Consider the following 24782-nt stretch of genomic DNA (forward strand, 5'->3'; position numbering starts at 1 on the left):
AAAGGTGCTTTTCAGTACCCCTGGGGTACGCCTCAATGACTTCTCAGGCTGGAAGGGTGTATTTGACACAATCCACATCCTTGTCATTGGTACCACTGTTCAGTGCTTTTTCACAGGCGTGGCTCAACCTCTACCCAGTGAGACCCACACAGCAAAGCAGAGCATGTCTGAGGAAGGTGGGCGGGGCTGAGAGACCCCAAATCCGCTGATTCCAGAGCACTGCTCTTACAAGTCCTGGAGCAGTTCAGGAGATGTCTCTCGGACTGTTTTACTTCCGGTTCTGTTTAGGCAGCAGTAACCACTCAGGTGAGGTTGGACTCTGTCATTCACCTATTAGGTTGAGTCAGGTTTCAGTCTCAAATGTAAAACTGGAGCATTTTCTCAGTCTCTGCTCATTGTGGGTGCAGTAAGGATTTTGATTACGAAGTCCTCAACTGGAGACTGGAGATGAGGCTTTTCCTGTTCAGTTAACTGTGGATCGGGGACCTGAGCACAAAAAAACATGCATACACACAGGTGGGAGGCCAACAGGGTCTATCTTTAGTACAGCTCTTTGCATCATCCCCGGAGGACTGAGAGTTCCATGAGAGAAGGGACCATTTTACTTCTCTTTGTATTTCTTGCCAGTCTTAGCCCGCAGCAGGTGCTTTGAAAGGTCTTGCCAAATTGAATTGGAAAAAGAGAGCAGAGGGCAGTCTAGAATTGAATCATACTCTGACACACCTGCTTCTATATTGGTAAGAAACATTTTTTAGTGTTATGATGAAGGGTTTATTTTCCTTGTGTATGGTTTCAAAGTCAAATACAAACTTCTTGATTGTTGCTTTAAGCCAGAAAATTGTTCTCTCAGAAATAATTTAAAGCAGACATCTGTACAAAAACTTGCCAGGCACTTACACATTTCTTGTATGGTTAGTTACATTCTGTTCCCTGTCAATATTATGGGATATTATTTTATCTAATTACCTCAGTTTTGTTATCTTATTCACTAAATTTTAAATACTAGATGCCCTTTCTCTCATAATACTCCTAGGATGGCATTTTACTTCTTTTTCAGGTGAGAAAGCTGAAAGGGAAAGAAGTCATGTAATTCTTGGGGCACATGCTAGGAAGGGAGCGAGAATGTTTTCTGAATGCAAGTCTTGCTTCTTTACTCCAAGACCCTTCTAAGCCCAAGCAAGCACAGTTACCTCTTTTGTTACCAGCCCCTTATTTTCAACATCAAAGCAGAATTTACCATGTTTTTTTTAAAAAAATTTTTATTGTTATTCAAAGTCAGGTTGCTTTGAAGGTTCATGAGCAGGCAGGGTATTGCTTTGGAGGGACAACAAAGAATCCAGATCAATTCATCCACAGGTCCGAGACATTCTGTGTTGTGGGGGACTATTTTGTAAAGAAAGTACCATATCCCTTTCCTGCTCGGCTCTTTCAGAGTTGTTTTCCTAAACCATGTAGACCAGATGGGTTATCTAGAATCTGTATCTATCTTCATAGTGTCTCTGCGATGGCTTGACAGATGCCAGGATGTGGTAGGTGTACATAGATGATAAGTGTTCAAGGTCTTTGAATTCTTCTTGTTTATCTGCTCTAGTCCCTCCCTATTTAGAGTTTAGCTTTTTGATTACAAGCATTACAATCTCCAGGGCTTTGTCAGCAATTCAAATTACCAGCTCCCACTAGAGGCTCATTGAATCAGAACCCACATTTGATTTAGCAAAATCTCCTGTGATTCTTAAGCTCATTAAAGCTCAATGTAATTAGACCAGAGTAGCCTTTTCAGCAATCTCAGGCTGGTTTCCTGAAATGCTACTTTTGCCTTGCTTAAAATACATGTACACACACAAAACTGAAATTAATCCTTAATTACTCCAGTGATATTATTCTAATGTGTAATTTTACCTTAGGGCTTCTGTTGAGCTACAATTGGCCTTTGGGTTGACATTCAATTAGTTAAATCAGTTCTTCTAATTACAAATGTCTTTCATATAGTTCCTTGAGCACAAGTACTGCATTTTATTAAATATTTGTGCTCACACAGTTCCTTGTATGTAAATGTTTGATAAGCTGAAAGTTGAACCATGACTAAAAGACTGAATGAACACATGGAAGAGGAGATATCTAGATGTAAATTTCTTGAAGACCAGGACAATACCTTAGTCATCTTTGAATTAATAATGCTAAAAAAGAAAAGTACTAGTTATGTTTGTTGGTTAATTTCTATCTGTAAGGAGACTAGTCTTAGGTTATGACTCTAGAGAATAAGAAACAGTAGAAAAGGAAACAAAAGTGCAACTTCATGCATTGTTTGCTACCTCACCCAACCATCAAAACATCCTGTCAACTGGTGTAAACTGAATTCTGAAATTTAAGCACCTCCTTGAAATGCGACAGCTAGTATCAGAGTCCACAGTTCTTGGGTAGGATCACCAGCAATTGTGTTCACAGGCGTGTTCTGAAGAGGTAGACTGAGTCTATATATTAAATTTCAGCACACACACACACACACACACACACACACACTCTTGTGGCTGCCGAAGAACAAGCTTTTGTTCTGGGTTTTCGATCAAACTGGGTAGGAACAATGAAATGAAATCTACTTCCCGGCTCTGGGCTCTTTCCGTCCTCGGAACGCAAGTGCTACGCCTTTCAGATGCGGAGGGGACCAGAAAGGGACGGACACACGGCCCAGCAGTTGCCTGGCAACGCCCGCTGGAGGAGTCCCAGCGTAAAAAAGGTCCGGGAGAAGTGTCAGCGGCCGGGAGTGGGACTCTGCAGCGCATTCTTTCCGTGCCAGCGGCTGTCCCCGCGGCTGGGCGGGCTAGGGCAGGGGAAATGTTGCAGGAGGAGTCCGACCTGTCTCTTATCATTGCCCAGATAGTCCAGAAACTCAAGGGCTCCAATTTGTACGCTCAGCTGGAACGGCAGGCCTGGGTAAGCGGGGCTGATGGGAAGCTATGGAGACCGGCGGGCCGCAGGACGTCCTGTCTGCCACACTGCCTTCACCCAAGCCAGAGCTGTCTGCTCTTCCCCACCTCTTTTGGTGTCTTAAACCCCTCCCTGAACCCCGCACCTTGGTTTGCTCAGACCCAGGGGTGGGGCGATTGTATTTTATTAAAGATGGGTGGGGCACATCATGCCTTTCTTCAGGCTAGAGAATGGCAAAGGCGTCTCATTTCTTTATCTATTCTTGTAGTCATTTAAGGGACCTATTCTCTTAAGCGTTGGGCTCACTGACTGGCATGCCTTCCTTCTCTTTTACTGTCTTGTGGGTGGATTGGGGCCCAATATGCATTTTTTAAAAAATGTGTCACTTTGTTGCATTTCACTGTCCCTGCAGGGGTTTCTGACGTGCCCATCTAGCATTTATTCAACACATTCAAACAGACTAGGCACCGCGAATACATAGAATGACCGGGAGATCTTTACTATATGAGAATGTCGTGTAAATGGAATCATACAGGATGTAAACTTTTGTGGGTGCTTCTGTCAGTGTTAGGCTTTTGGGGTCCACCCATACTGCTGGTATTTCAGTACTTCTGTTCATTTTAATTGCTGAATAGTATTTCATTGTTTGGAAGCCTCATTGTTAGTTTCTCTGTAGTGCTTTCCTGGTGGATATTTAGGTTGTTTAGAAATTATGGGAAATGTCAAGATGTATTTTCTGTGACTTTATCTTTGATCCATGGGTTATCTAGAAAATGCACTGTTTAATTTTCAAATTTTGCGAGACCTTTCTAATATCCTTCTTTTGTTGATGTCTAGTTTAACTCCATGATGGAGAGCATTCATATTATGTTAATTATTTAGATTTTGTGGAAGAGAAAGATTGTAAGAGCCAGAAGTGATGGGTGATTCTAAGAAAATGGTGTCTTCCAGACACAACAGGACCACTGCACATATGAACTCACAGAGACTGGTAGCATACATAGGACCTGCACAAGTTCAAGTCAGATGGAGTCCCATCCCTGAGAGGGGAAAGTGGATACACTTTCAATTTCAATCGCCAGTTGGTGTCCACTGGCAAAGAGAAAAGCAGTTTTTTCCAATAGATTGTAACTGGGTCTATCAGTCACGCTCCAGGGCAGTCCCCATGCCCAGGAATATTTAGCCAATACAAAATGAACTCAATGGCTTTTTTTTTTTTTGGTAGACTTTCTGTTTCACTTTGCCATTTTTTGTCTCATTGATTTTTTGGCACTTTATTTTGATTTTCTTTATCTTTTGTTTTTGTTTTTGAGAGAGAAAAAGAACATAAAATTGAGTAGGTAGCTAGGTGGGGAGAATCTGAGGGGCATGGGGTGGGGAACATGATAAAAATATATGGTCTGAAAAGATTTTAATTAAAATAGAGAAATGTAATAATTAAAAATCAATATAACAAAAGTGAAAAACATCAGTCTATATGTTTAGTAGTTGATTGCTATTGCCGCCTGTGTGTCAGCCCCCCTTTTCCTCCCATGCCCTGCCAATAGTTTGGAGACCAGTTTGTCCTTGTATGACCTTGTTTAGAATCTGGTTTGTTTTGTGTTCTTAACACTTTCAGATTTTCTTTGGAGGTGAGTCAGAGTGGTCTGAAAAATTATGATTTTTCCAGGTGGTGGTGGCACACGCCTTTAATTCCTGCACTCAGGAGGCAGAGGCAGGTGGATCACTGTGAGTTTGAGGCCAGCCTGGTCTATAGAGTGAGTTCCAGGACAGCTAGGGCTACACAAAGAAACCCTGTCTCAAAAATCCAAAATAAAAGAAAAGAGAAAAAGTTATGATTTTATTTCAAATGACCTGTTTTTGGTGAGCATTGGATATTGAAATCACTCACTAATCCTGTGTTGGGGCCAAACTATGGTTTTAATCCTACAGTGTTAATTTTTGTGAAATTTTAAAATAATAAATAAATAAGTAAATAAATCCCAATTAGGGGTTTTGCTAAGGTAGAACACTCAGAGTGCTAGGGTTCTCACCTCTACACTTGCTTTTCTTTTTTTTTTTTTTAAATCTAGAATCTACTTTCCATTTCTACTTCTATTGTTTTCTGTCAAATGAATTTCTATTTATACTGTAAAATTTGGTAAAATTTTTGTGAAAATTTCTACCCATTTCTTATACCATACAAAGTTCTTTGCAGTCTCGTATTTATACATACATTTATTGTATAATATATTTTGTTACATTTATTTATTGCTATGTCTCTGTTACAAGTAAGTTTTTAAAGGCAAAAATGTTATGGCTTTATAAATAATATATACTTTTCTCATTGTTAGTCTGTGCATGAGATTGTCTCACATTGGCTTTCTAAGATGGAGTTGACAAAAACCCACTGATATGTGTATTAAGGAATATAACTATGTCATGAGAAAAATCTCTGTACCATTTTTCTAATGTGTTTGTCACATCTTATATAGAGGTATTCTGGCCTCATAAACTGAGTAAGGGAGTGTTACCTCCTTTTTCATTTGCTACGCTCTGCAAGTGTTAAGAAATTTTGTTTTTTTTAAACACTGGGGAGAGTTCTCCAATATAGCCGGTGTTTAGGGTTTTCTGCTTGGGAAGTTAATTTTTTAAATCAACACACTTTGTTTTAGAGTAGCTTCTGGTTTATATAAAAGTTGAGCAGAAAGTATAGAGTCACTGCTCTAACCTTCCAAGTAGCTCCCTTTATTGTCCCACTGCTGTGTGGTGCAGCTCTTACGGATGGCTAAAACTGATTCACTATTACTGCACTCTGTAGTTCACGCTAGGGCTCATTCTTCTTGCTGTATAGCTCCAGAGCTTTCAGAGATATATATCATGTAAAACTCGATGTGCCCCACTGTGCTGTTCATCCCTTCCTTGTGCTGAGTGCCCAGACTCCATCTACCACCATCATTTTCTGTCTCTAAACTTTTCCCTTTGAGAATGTCATACCATCACACCTACACAGTATGTGGTCTTTACACTGGCTTCTCGAACTTACCAATAACGCATCAGTTCCTAGTGTCTTTTGCATGACTTGATAATTTTTCTTCTGCTAAGTAATATTTTACTGTGTAAACTCACCATTTTGTATACTTAACTGCTGAACAAAAATCTTGGTTTCCTCCAAGTTTTGGCTGTTATGAATGAAGCTTCTCTAGACAATTCATATTTATGCTGCAGGTGTAGACATACATTTTCAACAATCCGAAGCACAGTGATTGATGGGTTGCATGCTAAGATTATGGTTAATTTGCAAGAAAATGACATCTGGTCTTCCCGGGGGCTACAGCGTGTTTTTATTCTCATCAACAACGGACGACAATTCCCATTTTATCACATTTTTTCCAGTACTTGTAGTCACCCATGTCTGGTATGTGTGACTCATTATGTGACATAGCATTTCTTTCGGGACACATTTTCTAGATCAAATTGCTAGCTTTTGCATGGGGGCTAGGGTCTAGGATTGATCCAGAGTCTTGCTTGCATTCCGCCACTGAGTTATGCCCCGAGTCTTACATTTCTTGTTTTTTATCCATCTGGTGATGTTTCATTATCTTCAGTTTAAAGGATACTTCTTTTGCACGCGGCTTTCTAAGTTGGCAGTGGTTTTCTGGCAGTGTTTGGGGTGTTATCCATTGTCTTTCCCTTTTTGACTTCTGTTGAGAATTCTGTCATCACTGAATATGTGTTGCCTGCTTCTACCTGGTGGCTTTTAACATTTTCTTTCTGTTTGGGGGATTTCAGCAGACTTGTTAAGATGCACATTGGTAAGGTATTGTTGTTTTTGTATTATTATTGATGATCATTTATTCTGTTTGGGTCTGTGCTGGCTAGTCTTATGTCAATTTGACACAAGAGGGAGCCTCAGTTGAGAAAATGTCTTCATGAGATCGTGCTGTAGGCAAGCCTGTGGAGCATTTTCTTACTAATTAGTTATTGATGGGGGAGGTGTGGGTGTAACACCATTGTGGGTGGTGTTACGCCTGCGCTGGTGGTCCTGGGGTCTATGAGAAAGCAGGCTGAGCAAGCCATGGAGAGCAAGCCAGAAAGCAGCACTCCTTCATGGCCTCTGCTTCAGCTCAGCCTCCAGGATCCACCCTGTTTGAGTTCCTGTCCTGACTTCCTCCAGTGATGAACAGTGATGTGGAAGTGTGAGCCAAATAAACCCTTTCCTCCCCAAGTTGCTTTTGCTCATGGTGTGTCCTCACAGCACTAGTAACCCTAAGTAAGACAGGGTCTGGAGCCTGTTTAAACCCAGCACCAGTTTGGAAAATCATCTGAATGGCATCTTTCAAAGGCCTGTTCTGCCACTTGTTCCTTGGTTCCACAGAGGGCCTCGTGGCTAATTATGTCTCTAATGTTTTTTAGTAATTCCCCTGCCCTCATCCTGTTTAGTTTAGAGATTTCCTTTGTACCTTCTAATTCATTCATTCTGTGTTGTGCTGTTTCTTATCTCTGGTAAATCCACCCAGTGAGTTCTTATCCATACATTTTTCAGTTCTGAAATTTCCAGGTGGTTCTCTTGTAAAGATGTATATGTGCGTGCATGCGTGCGTGCGTGCGTGCGTGCATGCGTGCCTGCCATAAGTGTGTGTGCAGGTGCAGGTCAGAAGACATGAGGTCCCCTGGAGCTGGAGTTACAGGGCACTGTGAGCCATTGGGACTGGGTTTAGGGAACTAGACAGGTCTCTGGAAGATCAGCAAGTGCTCATAACCGCTGAGCTTTGTCGCCAGCCCTTTCAGGGGATTATTGTTTACGGAAGCCAGTTCTGAGTCTATTTTCCTGGATTTTTATAATCATTTTTCCATAAATGTGTGATGTTAGGTGCTGTGTCTTCATATTGTAACAGTCCCTCTCCATTTACCTAGATTACTCATGGAGCTCTTTGTAATCTTTTTCCTCTTGCTTCTGTTTGTGGGATGTCAGTCAGACCGCAGCATGCCTTTATTGAAAGCTTTGTATTCTGTACAAATTAAAATATAACCTCAAATGACAACATCATTGTCACCTTGCCCCACGAGTCAGTCTTGGGACTAATTACCCACTTTAATGCCATTTTGGAATGTGTTGAGTCAAGGCTGAGTTTTCTCAAGATCACCTTGCCCTTGGTTCTTTCCTGGGTCTCTCAGGTTTTCAGCAAAGGACTTGATGTATTCTGTGAGTCCTTTACATTTGGATGTAAAACTTTAATCTTTTTTTTTTTTGGACTGCTGAAATACTTCCTCAGTGCTTTTTTTGTGTTTAGGTTTTTAGCCTTCTATCCCCCAGAGTCCCAGTTCTTGAGGATACTTCATACTTGCAAAGTCCCTACTTACTTCTTTGTGGTCTTTGGCAGTTCTTCATGAGGCTTTGTGCTGGGCTGGTCCTGATCCTCAAGCCCATGTCTTTCCCAATAGGCTTACCATCCAGAGGAAGTGTAGCCAGTTACTCTCCCCTCCCAGGAGGGTTTCTTGTTACTCTAACTCCTCTTTACTCAGCAATGCTTTTCTACTTCTCTCTGTCTCTCTGTCTCTCTGCGTCTCTGTCTCTCTCTGTCTCTCTCTCTCTCTCTCTGAGAGAGAGAGAGAGAGAGAATCTCTAATCTTTGTTCTAGACAAGAGTATTAACCAGCTAGCAGTTTTTCCATCCACCTTGTACAGATTTATCCATATATATATATATATATATATATATATATATATATATATATATCACATGATAATATATATCTCACACTTACTAGTAAGTGGTTTATAAAAGGAAACCTGGGTTTTTTTAAGGTGTGAATGAGACAGCATTTTTCCTCCAGTGTCCTTCATTGTCTCAGTGTTCATACAGTACTTTGCCTTTCACCCTTGAAACACTGACCTATTTATTCCTTTAGTTAGCTTTGCTAAAGTACTTTTGAATAGCTGAGGGGATCCTATGTGTCTTTTACATTTAATTAGCATATTTTCCTCTGGCCCAGCTCCTGTACTGCCTCAAGTTTTCTATTTAGGTGTTCACAGAAATTAGTAGAGCAACTTACATAGAAAAATATATTTGCATAGATGTTTCAAGGCTAAATATAGATTTTTAGATTTTTCTCCTTGCAATCTAATGTTGTCTTTAGTATATATAATTCTGAATATTCCCAAGTAGCTGTCTTGAAGTTAGTCTAATCTTAGGATGGAGTTTTCTCCTTCATTCCCTAAACACTGGGGTGACAGTCCCATTCCAAACTGATGTCCAGTGAAACATCAGTATTGTTACTTTATTTTATTGTGATTAAAATGGATGTTATATGAAGCCCTGGAATGTTATTTTTATTCCATTAAGCATTTAATATGTCTTGTGATTCAATTTTTTTTGTTTTTTTATTTTATTTTATTTTACAATACAATTTAGTTCTACATATCAGCCACAGATTCCCTTGTTCTCCCCCCTCCCACCCCTCTCCCCTTCCTCCCAGCCCACCCCCCATTCCCACCTCCTCCAGGGCAAAGCCTCCCCCGAGGACTGAGATCAACCAGGTAGACTCAGTCCAGGCAGGTCCAGTCACATCATGAGGTTTGCAGGCAAATGGATGGATCTAGAAAAAATCATCCTGAGTGAGGTAACCCAGACTCAGAAAGACAAACATGGTATGTACTCACTCATAGGAGGATACTAGATGTGGAACAAGGATGACTGGACTGCTACTCACATCACCAGGGAGGCTACCTGGAAAACAGGGCCCCAAGAAAGACACGGGGATCGCCCAATGATGGAGAAATGGATGAGATCTATGTGATTCTTTTTTTTTTTTTTTTTTTTTTTTGGTTTTTTGAGACAGGGTTTCTCTATGTAGCTTTGTGCCTTTCCTGGAACTCACTTGGTAGCCCAGGCTGGTCTCGAATTCACAGAGATCCACCTGCTTCTGCCTCCCAAGTGCTGGGATTAAAGGCGTGCGCCATCACCGCCCGGCTGTGATTCAATTTTTAATTATAAATAGTAGAATTATAACAGGAAGGGCCCTGAAACAAGATAGACAGATAGACTTTGGAGAGAGGAATATGTAATAGGTACTATCATGTCTAGAACCCCAGAACATCTTAATACTAGGAAAAAAAAAACTCATGAAATTATATCTCTGATATATAGAATTTGTATTAGTATGAAAGCAAAATAATTCTATCTTTTAAAAAATATTTTTAAAAGTTATTTTAAAATTGTGTGTGTGTGTGTGTGAGAGAGAGAGAGAGAGAGAGAGAGAGAGAGTGTGTGTGTGTGTGTGTGTGTGTGTGTGTGTGTGTGTGTGTGTATGCCTGTGAATGTAGCTGCCCATGAGATTAGAGGTATCTCGATCTGGTGTATGTGAGTGTGTGTGTGTGTGTGTGTGTGTGTGTGTGTGTGTGTGTGTGTGTGTACCTGTGAATGCAGCTGCCCATGAGGTTAGAGGTATCTCGATCTCTCTGGAGCTGGAATCATATGTGGTGTAACCAGGCTGATGTCAGTGCTGGGAACTAAACTTGGATCCTGCGGAAGAGCAGTATGCATAGTATGGTATATTTTTAGGTACTATTTAGCATATATCTGGGGAAGATCTGGATTGGACTGTTAGAGTTGATATACAAATTAGAAACTCAGGGTCCCTTAGTTGTCCTGAACCAGGAAGTGATGTCCTCCTTATCCATTTTATGTTGTCTTTTGTTGTATCTTTAATTCTATAAGGTAGGATAGTAAAGAAATGAATGGTGGCATACAGAATTCCAAGAGCTTTTGCCTGTATGGAATTTATGCCTAAAATACAAGATATATATTACAATGTGAATTTGGCTTGTTCATTTTGTGGTTTATTTCATCACTGAATTGTTTAAAAAATGTCTCACAGGATTCCTGAATTAGTAAGAACAAGCTAAAAGGGCGAAGGGAGAAAATTGGTCACAGAAAGTGACCTGAGAATGATTCTATGAAAGAGAATAAGACGTAATGGTGAGAATGAAGGAAGAGAGTGTAGGCAGAAAAATGGGTCAGCTTGGGCATGTCAGCAGAAGGTGGCCAAGGGAGGATCCATCTTCAGGTGACAGAAACTGGAGTCGGGCTGGAATTATACAGCACATGTAGAGTGTAAGGCACAGTCAGTGTTCTGGGCGCCGGACCTTCCAATCTGAAATTAACGCTTACTCCTGGCTACAGGGTGTCCACTGGGACTTCTAGGATTACAGCAATGAGTCTGCCCTACAGTTTTAGATGGAACCAGAAGTATTAGGAAGAAATGGAGATACTCAATTCAACATGTTTTCATTGAGCATCTCATTAGTGATGGTAGTAGGCTCTTGAGAGGAATTGGATGAAGTCCAGAACAATTATGGTAATGACAAGGATGTTTGGAAATTACTATGGGAAAGGGCAATATCTTTTTAAATAGTATCTCTCACTTTTGTTTTTATGTCTTTAATTATGCTGTGAGATCTTCAAAAGTAAGGGAGGCTATCTTCTTTTTATTTTTAAACTCAACAACTGACATGTACAAAGGATTCAATTAATTATTGCAAGAGCAATACAGATAAATGGAACATAAATGCACCTAAAAGAAGTGGCCGGAGAGTCAGCGTTAGGAAGTCTTGTGTAGCACTCGGGGGGCGGGGGGGGGGGGGGCCCGGGGAGAGGAAACCCAGTTACCGGTGTTGAGGCAATGAGAAGGCCAAGTGCAGGAACTTTCTAGATAGGTAAAGGTATCTAGGTTGGGTGGGACTAGTGTTTTGGAGAGTTTGAAGTTCATGAATGAGTATCAGTTATTGCTATTATTATTGTTGTTAACTATACAGGGCATGAAGGGCTTGAGGTATTTTCAGGAGGGGGAAAGCACAGGATTGTTTTTAGAGCACACACATGCTCCTTTAATCAGGAGAGATGGGGTGGATGGGACCCTTCCTCTACTTACTTTTACTTCTTACATTCTACAGAACCATCTGTGATTCCACAAACAGAGCACAAACTGATCCCAGGAGGTTTCAACCCTACATAAAGAACTACAGGCAACCAAGGAACACTGAGAGCTAGAGAAACAGTCTTCCCTAGGGAGGAGCACAGCAACTGATTATCCAGTACCAAGTGGTCAGCCCTGAAAACATGCATACAAGTAACATTATACAGACTGAGCAGGTTATATTTAGGAATAATATGCATGTATATTTATGTAACAGCTGTTAATGAAAAAAGAAACCATGAATTTGAAAAAGAGCAAGGAGAGGTGTATGGGAACGTTTGGAGGGAGGAAAGGGAAGGGGGTAATGATTTAATTATAATCTCAAAGAAAAAAAGAAATAATTTCAAAACCACTTAGGAGTTACAAGGAAATGGAATTGACTTTTCAAAAGTGAAACAGTTGAGCAACTGTCAAAAGCTATTATAATCCATATTTACTCATGTGTGCTGTTATCATAGAATTCATGTTACTATTTAAAAGTATTTGGAAGATACTTTATCAAAAAATGAATGAAGTTAACATGTCCTTTAAAAGAAAGGCATTATGTGTGGTGATAAAATTCAAGCTCTGAATAAAAATGTGACATTGGGAAAGTGTGCCTGCCACTGTGAATTTAATGGCTTGTCAATATCTAAAAACTATTTGTGGGTGGTATTGGTGGTGACATTAATGAATATTACTTTTTGATGTTGTTCAGTGCTTTGTGTCAATCACTTGACTTAGTTAAACAGTATTTGACCATGCATGCTGTAACAGAATCATATATAGGGAACAGACTCAAGTTCAAGGCTGACCAATGCATTTTTAAGTGTTAGAGACTGGAGAGTTTATTGATGTCAGAGTCCACATCACAGCCAATCTTTCAAAAACCACTACTTAGCAGATTTTGGTATATTCTTAAAAGAACATCTTGAACTGTCTGACAAGGATAATAAAATTCGACTCCATTTCCAGTTACACATATGTGTGCTCCATATACATCAGACAAAACAGCAAGTGCCATAGACTAACTGCCATGGACATTTCAAGGATGTGATGGTTTCCATCTACTGATTCATACATTGAAAGATTACATAGTGCTTCTCATTGATGTTTTGAATTCACATTTGTTTCTGAAAATTCAGCTACTTTAAATATTTAGTCTAATATGTAATGAGTTATGATTATTTTAAAATGAATCAGGCTATTCTTTATTGTGATCAGATATGCATAAAGTTTACTTCTGTCCCTTAGGGGTGCAGTCCTTTGGCATTAAGTACATTTGCACTATTAAACACTAGACTGTTGAACATCATCCCGACTGAAGCTGTGTGCTATTAAATACTGACTCCCCAACCTCTCCCCATCCTGGTCACCACATGCCCCTTTCTGTTTCGGCTGACTGTTCTGGGCAAAAGCAAATCATCGTATTTGCTTTTGTTTTCTTATGTATGTCCCTTTCATGTAGCATGATGTCTTCAAGTTCATCCATACTACATGGCATGCTTCAGAAGTTACTTTTAAAAGGAAGAATAGTATTCTGTGTATCTGTTCCTTATCTATAGATAGCTATTTGGGCTCTTTCCACCTTTGGGCTGTTGAGAACAGTACTGGTGTCAAGTATCTGTTTGAGTCCTGCTTTGCATTCTTTGGGTATGTAGCCAGACGGAGAATTCCCAAATCACACAGTAATCATGCGCTTCATTTTTAATCACCATACTAATAATTATTTTTAATTATTTTTACTTTAATCAAATGGTGTACCAATATGTATAATCCGTGTAAAGCCTCCCAGAGTCCTTGATTTTAAGAAAATGGGGAGCCTGAACCGGAAAGGTTGAGAATAAGTGATCTGGAGGAACAAGTGAACCAGGTCAGTTAGGAAGCCACAGCAGTGGCAGACGCCGGCCAGGGGAGAGAGCTTGGCACAGATGTGGCCGTGAGGAAAGCAAATTCAGAGAAGGCATGATAGCTCTGATTAAAGGCCTCTCACCAAAAGGGATCAAACCTACTGTGGCCTGAGGGTGGAGGGGTGAGTGGTGGCTCATGTTAGGTTAGTGCATTTTATCTCATGACAATAATTCAGAGCAATAATGTAAGGCAAGGTAGGACATTGCTAGGGTAGGGATGTAAACCATTTCTAAGCTGGAAAGCTGGTTCAGCTTCCACGTTGGATTTCTCAGGCAGATCACCACTTGCAGATTGCAGGGGTCTTAAGTGCTTAGTGGCCCAGCAGAGCTCCTTATGGTCCCTTCTAATCCTAAATTTCCATGATTTTCAGGCATCGATGGCTTCCTGGAGTCCAGCATTGGTATGTAAGTGTAGTAAGAAGAGGAGGTGATGGGGTCCATCCAGCAGAGGCTCACAGAGCACTTTTGGTGAACCCTGCTGTGTGCCCTGCTTTCCCTTCCAGAGCCTGTGGCCTCAGCCTCCTTCTCCCACCCAGCTGCTGTTTCCCTTCTCCAGTTTCCTCTACTCACCGAGATCAGAGATGCTAGATGTTCATAGCCAACGTTTTGAATTTAGGACTGCTGGAGTGGGAATGGAATGGAATGGAAACCGTGTGTGTGCGCGTGCGTGCGTGCGTGCGTGCGTGCGTGCGTGCGTGCGTGTGTGTGTGTGTGTGTGTGTGACCAAGTGTGTCTGCACACCTGTGCATTGGGAAGAGGAAGATCATGTTTTTGACACACAGAAGGGTGATGTCACCATCAGCATGAAAGGATGGAGAGTGAGCACAGGCTCAGAACCCCGAGTTTCTACCCACTCACTGTCTTGCTAGAGGAGCATGTTCAGTTCTTGTGAGCTAGAGGCATTGGGTTTAAAGAAGACTAAAGTTCTGCCTGTAGATCTTTTAAAAACATCTCTCTCCAAGACTCCTATCTTCTTCCATGAAAATCTGTTACAGATATCCAGGCTATTACCATCTGGGCACACCTTATTTTATAACACCACTTTATATTGGACTACATAGCCTAAAAATTACTTTGATAATTTTTCCCTTGATTATCATAATAACTTAGTTTTGTTCTCTCTGCTAAATAATGAAACAAATACAGAGATGTTAAATGGCTTAATCAAATTACTAAGTAAGTCTGGGAGATAATTTCAGCTCTCTGGTGCCAAACCCATGCACATGCCATCCTAAGTGCTTTTTAAACTGTGCTTTTTATATCCAAGCTTAAAAACAGGCAATTTAACAACTTTTTTTTTTTTTTTTTTTTTTTTGAGACAGGGTTTCTCTGTGTAGCTTTGTGCCTTTCCTTGAACTCACTCTGTAGCCCAGGCTGGACTTGAACTCACAGAGATCCGCCTGGCTCTGCCTCCCAAGTGCTGGGATTAAAGGTGTGCATCACCACCGCCCGGCTTAAGAACTTTTAAAATAACTTCTCCAACTCATTAAGCACCAAAAAAGTCGTTTAGTGCATGGTGTGCATGGCTCCTGCAGACATCTGCATTTGCACGTGTAAGTGAGGATGCATGCGGCTGTAGCTGTTGTGAAAGGCAGGGTGTTGGGGGAACACCGTGCGCATGCTCATGGGGCTGCTACTGTAGCCTGCTGCTGGGCTGCCCCACACCAAGCAGAAGGAATACTATGCACACACACTTGGGCAGGTGGGTCAGAAGCCCTAGTCTAATTTCTGTGTTAGTGATAAGGGAATTTTGGACTTATCCTAAAAATTTCTAACAACTTCTCTGTCAATTTCCTGCATTGCTTTAATTTGGGAGTGTGGTTAGGTTGCTAGGAAATTAGTAATGCAAATACTTCTCTGTGAATCAGAATTATTGTCCATGTTGAGTGATCAGAACAAAATATAGCAATAAGATATTGGAACTGTATCAGAGAAGCTGCGCCTTTTAAACACTGATTGAATGTTTGTGAGAAAAGGCTCATTCTCAATGTGTAGGAAAGCTGCCTTCAATGTGGTTTATACAGCCGGATTCCCAAGAGTGTTTCGAGGGAGTTTTCAGAGAGGCTCATGCTACTGAATCATGCATCAGAACTATGTCACAGTAGCATGTGATGCTGAGTTACTGCCCTGTTCTGTGTCTTGGTTTGCGTGGTGGCTGTGGTTGTGGTCCTGGGCTCAGACCCAGATCTTTGAGCCTTCTAGGCCACCCTCTACCACTTAGCTACATCCTCACCTACCCTGTCCTGCTTCAGGTCTCCATTTTCTAAAGATTTTAATAATTAACTTGAATGGCTAGTGAGTTTGGTTTGTCCCATGTCCAGCAGGGCTCTGGGAATGGACCTCACTGGGGCAGCGAGGAGATGAAGAAAAGACAGACAGACAGACAGACAGACACACAGGCAGAAAACTGTGACCCAGTGGACTGGACTTTCTGCTAGAGAAACCTCAGGCCCTGTCCCTGCCCCCGCCCCAGCTCAGTGTGCTTGTTATAATCGAGTTGAATAGAGAGATGAGTTATTGCATACAGGTAATCTAGGAGGCAGGGTTTATGGTATATAGCTGAACCAAGGAGACAGATTTATCTTATCTTGTGGGGAAGTAGTCTTCAGTCAATATCTTAGGGGATTGTTATGGTAGATATTTTCTACACTGTCACCATCCATACATGGACCAGAAGGGAAGGCTTTGCCATTCCTCCATGGACCTGAGGCTCTGGAGTCTCTGACCCAGCTGTGCCCAGCTCAGCAGTACATATTCACTCAGGACTCCCACCCACTCAGGCTTCCCTCTCTCTACAGGCTTGTGTTTAGTATAAAAAGTCCATCAGGGAGGCCTAGCACCGTTGAAATAGTGAAAATATTTAGAAATAATAAGAATCTTTTCTCTTCAAATTCTTTAAATGGTACTCTGAATCATTTCCAAATACAAGCCAGAGATGGGAAAGACAGACAAGAGAAGTTAAATTTCCATTTGCCTTGGCCATTGTGAATAATGAGCCGGAGGTTTTACAGCTTTTAAAATACTCCTGGGAATAATGGACTGGAAATTATTCTGCTCAGTTAAAAATAATTTTATGAAGTTCCTTATTTATTTTGGGATAAAATTGACTAAAAACGAAAGAACATGATTTGGTCAATAAAATTTTGTCAAGCAGCGATTAATGCCAGGGTAATATGTAGGATGTAACAGTGGAGACCTGGCCCTTGTCCTTCAGTAGATAATCTAGTCAGAAAGATAGTGAGATGAGCGCTCCAGTATAGCCTCCGTGCTGTCACCGAGGACATGGTGTCCTGTCTGTGTTAGGGGAGCTGGGGAGGAGGCTTTGGAAGCTACTATGGATTTGTGATGAGGGAGCATTTTTTCCTAAGGAAATGACATGAACAGAAGCTTGGAGCCCTCAAGGGATTTCCAGCTGTGGGATCACTGGATGTAATTTCCTATGACTAGTGACTACCATGATGAGAAATTGAGAGCATCTTTAGCTTGGTCAAGCAGCAGCAGCAGCAGATCTGTAGGATAAAGTAGATTTACATTGCAAAGGACTGTGTATGCCTGTGGAAAATTTCTGGCTCTTTTGTATGTCTGCAGAGCCACAGCCAGGACAGACTTCTGTTAGGAAGAAAGCATTAGAGAGCAGATTGGAAAAGGAGATGTTGGTCCATTCATTCATTCATTCATTCATTCATTCAATGAGCATACATTGTGTATCCACTTTATGAAAGTAACTAGTTTAGGCTCAAAGATAGCTACCCTAGTGGAGCTGGCCATTAAACAGTGAGACATATGCTTTGCCAATAAACATAGTAAATGAATTGATTGAGCATAGGCTAGGAGCTAGGAGATGCTAAGAAAGAAGAAAAAGTACAGGAGCTTGGGCATGCCAGGTGAGGAGTGCCATCTAAGTAAGATAACAACATGCCAAGTTCAGAAACTATTGTAGTTACTCAGGGAAAAGACGAGGCCAGGGGCTGTGGCGACAGCACAGTGGTTAAGAGCACTTATTCCTACAGAGGACCTGAGTTTGGTTCCCAGCACCCATATCCAGTGCTCACCACCGTCTGTAACTCCAGTTCTGGAGGATCTGACACCCTCTCCCTGTGTATATTTTAAAAGAAAAAAAAAAAAAGACTAGACTAAAGGTGAGACTTTAGGTGGAGAAACGGGGTGTTTGGGAAGATATGTTTCTTTTCTTTCATTTTTGAAGCTTTCTCATATAAACAAGTGACAAGTCTGTAATGCATTATTCAAGGTGAATGACTATCACCTACCATGGAAGCAGGTCAGACTGTCACAGCCAGACCCTCTGCTGGCCTCATTAGAACTGCAGACCAGTTCTTCCCAGCCACCTGATGTTTATGGTGATCAACTTCCTGCATATGTATATCTCTGAGTATAGCTTATTCTCGCCAACTCAAAAAACGAATGCCTTCTAGTCTTTTTAATTTAGGTTTGCATATTTATCTTTGTGGTATGTGTGTGTGTGTGTGTGTGTGTGTAGACATAGTCATGTGTGTTTATGCTCGTGTGTGTGCTTAGGTACATGTACACATGTGTTTGCATGTATGTGGATGCCTCAGATTGATGCTGGGCGTCTTCCCCAGCTTTCTTCACTATATATACTGAACAGGGTTTCTCACACAAACCAAGCTCTTGCTAACTTGACTACTCTGGTGAGCTAGCTTGCTCTGAGATCCCTGTCACTGTCTCTCCAGTCCTGGAAGTACAAGCAGGCCACTGTATCTGCGTAGCATTTCTGTGAGTGCTGGGCTCCCCTGTCTGCTCCTCACATTCTCACAGGGAGCACTTCATTCACCGAATCTTCTTTCCAGCCTCTCCCTTCCTTTTCAAGGACGCTTCTTTAGCTAAAGGGCTGATCTTAGCATTTCTCATAGCCTGTACCTTACTGACTGTAAACTCATACTGCAGCTCACCATGCTCTGTCCTCTGTCTGTTCTCTTGATTGGCAGGTGGACCCCAGGCTTCATCAGACTCAGGTGTATTGAGGACTGTTGGGGTCCAGCTCCTCGACAGCACTCCCCCAGGGTCTGTGGAAGAATCTATCAACCAGCTGAGAAGTCTAATCTTAAGGATGGTGGATGAATCTATATACACGAAACTCTTTGGTCCATACATTTTATTCTTCGTAGTCAGTTCTCTCTCTACACAGCTTCTTTTCTGCTCTCACACTTAGCTCCTTCCTTGCCTGATTCTCTCCACATCTTTCTGTTGTTCCCTCTAAGACTGTCTTGACTCCTTTATCTTAGTTCTGCCCCCATCTTGGTCTTTCTCATCTCGTTCTTCCCCATCTTCCATCTCATCTTTCTAGTTCTCTCTCCTAGACCTCCAATCTAGTTCTTCTCTAACCTAGTTCTCTTCCAATCTAGTCCATCTCAGTTCATTCCCCTCCAGTTCTTACCCATCTAGTTCTTCCATTCTCTTTTTTCTTCTCCATCCTTGCTCTGAAAATAAAACTCCCTTTGGCCCTTATCTTTCCAAGCTATTTCTGCTCCTGCCATTTCTGGCAGGGCAGGGGAAGTGTGCTCGGTCACTAGGCGATTTGGCTAGGCAACTTCCATCACAGAGAAATGTACCTGTAAGTAGGAACCCTTTTGTTCTGAGTTAATTGTTAAGAATGGAACTAAAACTAGAGATAAGACTTTGAAAAGGAGAAAGTTAAGCTTAATTAGCACATCTGCCAGGTCTTCTCAAGCAGATAGTCTGGATGCTTAAGTCTGTTCTTAGAGAATCTGTGAAGTATCTCAGATAAGATACTTTCATCCATCTGGGGATGGTTCTGGCTGGATGCTGCTAATGACGATAATTATAGAAAGGCCTGAAATTAGGGATCTTGGCTGCATTTCTGCACAGAAGGTTATCTAAATATTCCATTAGTAGAGGGGAAATTGGGCCCAATGGATGATCAACACACTGTTCTTAGAAAAGGAACCTAATGAAAAAGCTACGACAGCACGCAAGAAGTATCATTGCAGCAAAATGGCTAATATTCAAGAGCTAATATCACCAAGACCTTGGGCCTTGGCTTGACCTCTGGAAGGCCCTTGGCTTCTTCCAGGTATTAGCTTGTCATAATCAGCTGATATCCTACTTCATATTATTACATTTGCAGGAGAGGTGCCATCCTTTTGGCACAGCTGTTGGAAGCAGAGTGTTTTTTCATGAGTGGCACATACTGTCTAGGTGTCTCTTCTGCAGAGTTAATAGCTGTGTCTGCTTAAGGCCTAGAGTCAGCAATTCACTGGGATTGCAAATGTGATGGTTTAACCAGATCTGTTTTAGTTATTAGCTACAATGCTTTAATTTTTTATGTGTGTGTGTTACTGAAATGTATATTCATGCACCACATATATGCCTGGTGCCATGGAGGCTAGAGGGCTTTGGAACCCCTCCAACTGGGGTTATGGGCAGTTGTGAGCTGCCATGTGGGTACTGGTAAGAGCAGCAAGTGGTGTTACCTGCCCAGCTCTCTCTCCAGCCCTTAAGCTGCAATACTTACTAAATAAACATTTTCCCTTTATGGTTTGGTTTCTCAGTTGTACAGTTCTTATTAGAAAGACAGGATAAATGTGTTTTCTTTATTTATCAGTTTTCAAGGTAAATGGGATATTTCCCCATCACCCACAGTTGGGTGACTCTATCCATGTTTTCGCTCTAGTGTGTTCTTATTAGAAAAGGGAGCCCAGATTGGTTGGACTGCTCTAGTGTCTTCATGTCTCACACTGGAGTAGACCAGCCCCACCAGGCTTTAGGTTCTGCTCTACGGTTGACTCATTAAATGTTCCAGAGCAGATTTATTGGCTATTTGAGGGTTGTGTTTTCCCACACGTGTCAGGTACTCCTGATCTTTGGCTTTTCCCCACACGGGTGCTGACACTATACAGGTCTCCTGGCTGTTAAGTGGTCATAGCCAGTCGTATTTTGGGTTTATGATAGATATCACCTAGTTTTGCTATACATGTTTTTTTCTGGAATTTTGGTTTTGTTATTAGTTGGTCTGTTTTGTATGTGATAATAAATAAGATAAAAAAATGCTTTAAACGAGAGATTACTCAGTAGTTAAGAGTGTACACAGTACTTGAGAGAACCCAAGTTTGGTCCCAGCATTCATGCTGGGCAGCTCACAACTTCCTATAATTCTAGCTCCAGGGAGATCAGATGCCTATGTCTTCGCCAGGCACCTGTACTTATGTACTCATACTCCTGCACAGATAAATACATATATCTGCAAAATTACAGATAATAAAAATACATCTTACACACTGTTCACGGCTACCAGCCTCCTCTTTCAGCAAGAGCTTGAGCCATGAGGGGTTAAGGCACAGTTGAGAATAACTAGATTTGACCTGGACGATGAGATGGGTGGCCGTTTCCCTGAAGAATATTTAAAGTTTTAGGAAAAGAGCAAGGTACATGAGGATGAGAGCAAGCTTTGTCTTAGTAGGTTTGAAGTGAGCATAAAATACCATGAAGTAACGGAAATGTCTTGTTAAGAACTGTGCTTCTAAGCATTCCTAGACAGAGCTGAGTCATGAAACCCCAACACCTTGAGGGTGATCAATTCTATCACAAGTAGAAAAAAATACACTATTTATGGCAAAAACTGCAGTGTGGAATACAAAGCATCCATCTGAAGATGAAAGAGACCTTAGTAACAAACACTAATAAATTCGGACTTTTATGTGTTTTTTATAAACGGGCATGACACATGGGTACATTGAACAGACATCCAAACTGCACTCACTTACATCGAGAGAGCTGGTGCTTTGGTGTCTAGGTATGGGTACTGTAGCTTGAGTTTTTTCGCCTTGCCCACAGTCAGGACAAATCTTTGTCACCCGCCAGTCTCACAGCCGCTCAGACCCAACCAAATAAACACAGACACTTATATTGCTTTCAAACCGTATGGCCGTGGCAGGCTTCCTGCTAACTGTCCTTATCTTGCTAACTGTGCTTTTATCTGAAATTGATCCATTTCCATACATCTATACCTTGCCATGTGGCTGGTGGCTTACTGGCATCTTCACATGCTGCTGGTCATGGCAGCGGCTGCAGCCTCTCTGGTCATTGCGGCGGCTGCAGCGTCTCCTTCTGCCTTTCTGTCCTTTTATATCTCCTCTCTGTTAGTCCCACCTATCTTTCCTGCCTAGCCACGGCCGATCAGGTTTTATTTATTAACCAATCAGAGCAACTTGACATACAGACCATCCCCCAGCACAGCCAAGTGCAGACCATCTCAGACACCTGCACTCAGGCCCATGGTCCTAATCATCCTCTATACGGACCTGCTGGGTAACGCCACAAAGAACCTGAGAATGGGCTCCCACAGGACCTACAGAACATCCCACAGCAGGGTACCATGGATTTGGGGTCTAATATGAGAAGAGATTGCTAAAATCTGAGCATATTTCTACTTGGGACTTTAGGTAAACATGCTAAGTGTTTGTAAGCTGCACACCCGTGTGCTTTGTGTAGATTGGTGTGCTATCATGAGAGGAGTGAGTGAGACCTTCTCCATGGTGAGCCAGTCTGGATGTGTCTAAGGTGCGTTACCCTCCAGTGCATGTGAAGACATCTGGTGTTTCCTTCTACACATGTGTTAGCGTTGCATATGAACTCAAATGCCTGGTGACTTTCCACTTCTTTTTTCTCTTTGCCTTCTTTCCCAAAAATCTAGGCCTGCCTTCAGAGACCCGAGATCAGACTTGAGTCACTCAAAGAAGATATTAAGGAATTCTTTAAAATATCAGGTTTGTAAAGCCCCCCTCTCTTTAAGCATTCACAGACTTTCAGCTTCTTCCTCAAAACTAATATAACTTGGCTGATGGGCTTCTGTTCGGAGAGGTTTAGAGTTCACATTTTGATAAAATTGTGCAAATACTCAAGGACACTGTAGAAATGACTGCTTCCTACTCAAAGTATGTCCCGAGTGTGGTGAATATATCCTTACTTAGTTGTTGTCTTTTTACTTCCTGCTGAGGCTCTTCTCCTTCTACATTATCTTTAGTTTTTGGACAGAAGGGTTGACCTGGCGTCAACCCTTGCATGTGGGAATGTGGGAGCTGAGAGATTAAGTGGCAGCACCTCAGAATGTTCATTCTGCCTTGGCTGGCCAGCAGTTTGATGACTAGTTATCTGTAACTGCTTCTTTGTTCTGTTTCTGGCACGTACCAGATTCTTGTCCTTCTTCCTGACACATCCATCACAGCATCAGTTCAAAGCCACTGGTGTTCATTTAGCAGGTTGACAGAGGAAGGCGTTACTCTTAACTTGAAAAAATGACTCAGCAGTTTTACTTCCATAACAGTTAATGGTTGACAAAATTCTTTCACAAATAACCACGATGCCAACACTTTTGTAAGTTGGGGCTAGAGAGATAGCTCAGCAGTTAAGAATACTGACTGCTCTTGCAGAGGATGCTGGTTCAGATCCCAGCCCACACATGGCAGCCCACAACAACCTGGAATTCTAGTTCCAGAGGATCTGATGCCCTCTTCTGACATTTGCAGGCTCATGCATGAATTTTGGTGCACATATGTACATTCAGGCACACACACACACACACATGAAGTAAAATAAATACATTTTAGAAGTTTAAAAAATTTTACTCTGTTGCATATTTAAGACACTAATGTTTTGTTTTAACTTAAAACAGGTTGGGAGAAGAAACTTCAGAATGCTGTTTATAGTGAACTGAATGTGTGAGTTCTTTTCTGTCTATTTTGAGATACTATTTTGTGTAAGTAGATATAGTTTGTATGTAGTAAAATTAGTGTTGCTGTCCTTATGTATATTTCCATTTTGAATTAGTGTACTTATAGGGCTTCTAGTAAGTTATTGTCACAAATCCCTAGTCTGGTCTGAGAATGAGTAATGATTGGGGGTACTTTTCTCTATTACCAAATTTGTATACAGAGAATGTGTTCATCCAGTGTAATTAGGTAATGGGATAGTTCTCATAATACTTGCATTCTTTTTATTGTTGAATTTTGAATGTCATACTTCTTTCTGACATTACAAACTGATCATTCTGAATACTTCTTTTTCTTTGTAGGATTACTATTGTTGCTAAGAACCCAATGTTTTTATTTGTCTCGATTTACCAACAGGGCTTATTAAAGCATATAGAACTTGTACTCTAAAAAACTATAGCCGCAGAATACTAGTTTATTCAACACCCCATTGTTTACCCATTGTTCATGGAGTGTTCACTGTGTGGTAGTGGGATGAGAAGCACTCGGGGTGTAGATTAGAAAACGAGGCCCACATCCTGTTCTCATGATGTGTAATAATCAGGCCCAAGGAGTTTCTCTGTTTGCTATTTTGTTTTACCACTTGCTCTGTTTCTAGCCTTTTCCAGTTTCTAACACTCCCATTTCCCACATTCTCTGTTTAACCTGTTGTTGACTGGGAAATAAGATATCCTTGCTTAACCAGACTGCTCCTGAGGTAGGCCCAGATGAAGATCGGTCAATTCACACTTTGGGCATACACTTAGTTATTTTTCTATTGATGTGAAGAAACTCCGTGACCAAGGCAACTTAGAAAAGAAATCATTTGTTTGGGGGCTTGCTTACAGTTTCAGGGGGTGAGTTCATGACCATCCTGGTGGGGAGGAAAGTGGCGGGCAAACAGGCATAGGCCTGGAGTAATAGTGAGAGCCCACATCTGATGGGTAAGCCAAGGTAGAGAGGAGGGAGAGGGGGAGGAAGGGAGGGAGGGGGAGAGACTGGGCCTGTGTGGGCTTTTGAAACCTCAAAACCTACACCTCAGTGACACTCCTCCTCCAACAAGGCCACACCTCTTAATATTTCCCAAAGGGTTCCAAAACCTCAGAACCCAACATTCAAATATAGGAGCTTATGGAGGCCATTCTCATTCAAACCACCACAGACATTTAAAAAATTATTTTTAGTGTTTTTTTATCACCATCTTCAACTTGGTCTTTGAATTCTCAGATAACATAAGATATAAGTGGTATCTATTACTGAAGTTG

At 41.5% G+C, this 24782-nt stretch overlaps 1 protein-coding gene across 5 annotated transcripts in view; it reads left to right on the top strand.

Annotated features, from left to right (window-relative positions):
* Positions 1-2701: 2701 nt before the first annotated feature.
* Tbc1d19 (TBC1 domain family member 19) overlaps positions 2702-24782 on the top strand; it is a 119682-nt gene continuing 97601 nt past the window's right edge. Inside the window, exons 1-3 of one of the 5 annotated variants that reach the window (XM_006994927.4) lie at positions 2702-2931; positions 22464-22536; positions 23442-23487. In XM_006994927.4, coding sequence (XP_006994989.1) covers positions 2833-2931; positions 22464-22536; positions 23442-23487 — 218 coding nt within the window. In that variant the 5' untranslated portion in view covers positions 2702-2832. The remainder of the gene's footprint in view (positions 2932-22463; positions 22537-23441; positions 23488-24782) is intronic. The other 4 variants (XM_076546304.1, XM_076546305.1, XM_042286000.2 and 1 more) reach the window with 4 other exon arrangements.

The sequence above is a fragment of the Peromyscus maniculatus genome, chromosome 10 (genome assembly GCF_049852395.1).
Source record: "Peromyscus maniculatus bairdii isolate BWxNUB_F1_BW_parent chromosome 10, HU_Pman_BW_mat_3.1, whole genome shotgun sequence".
Lineage (NCBI taxonomy): Eukaryota > Metazoa > Chordata > Mammalia > Rodentia > Cricetidae > Peromyscus > Peromyscus maniculatus.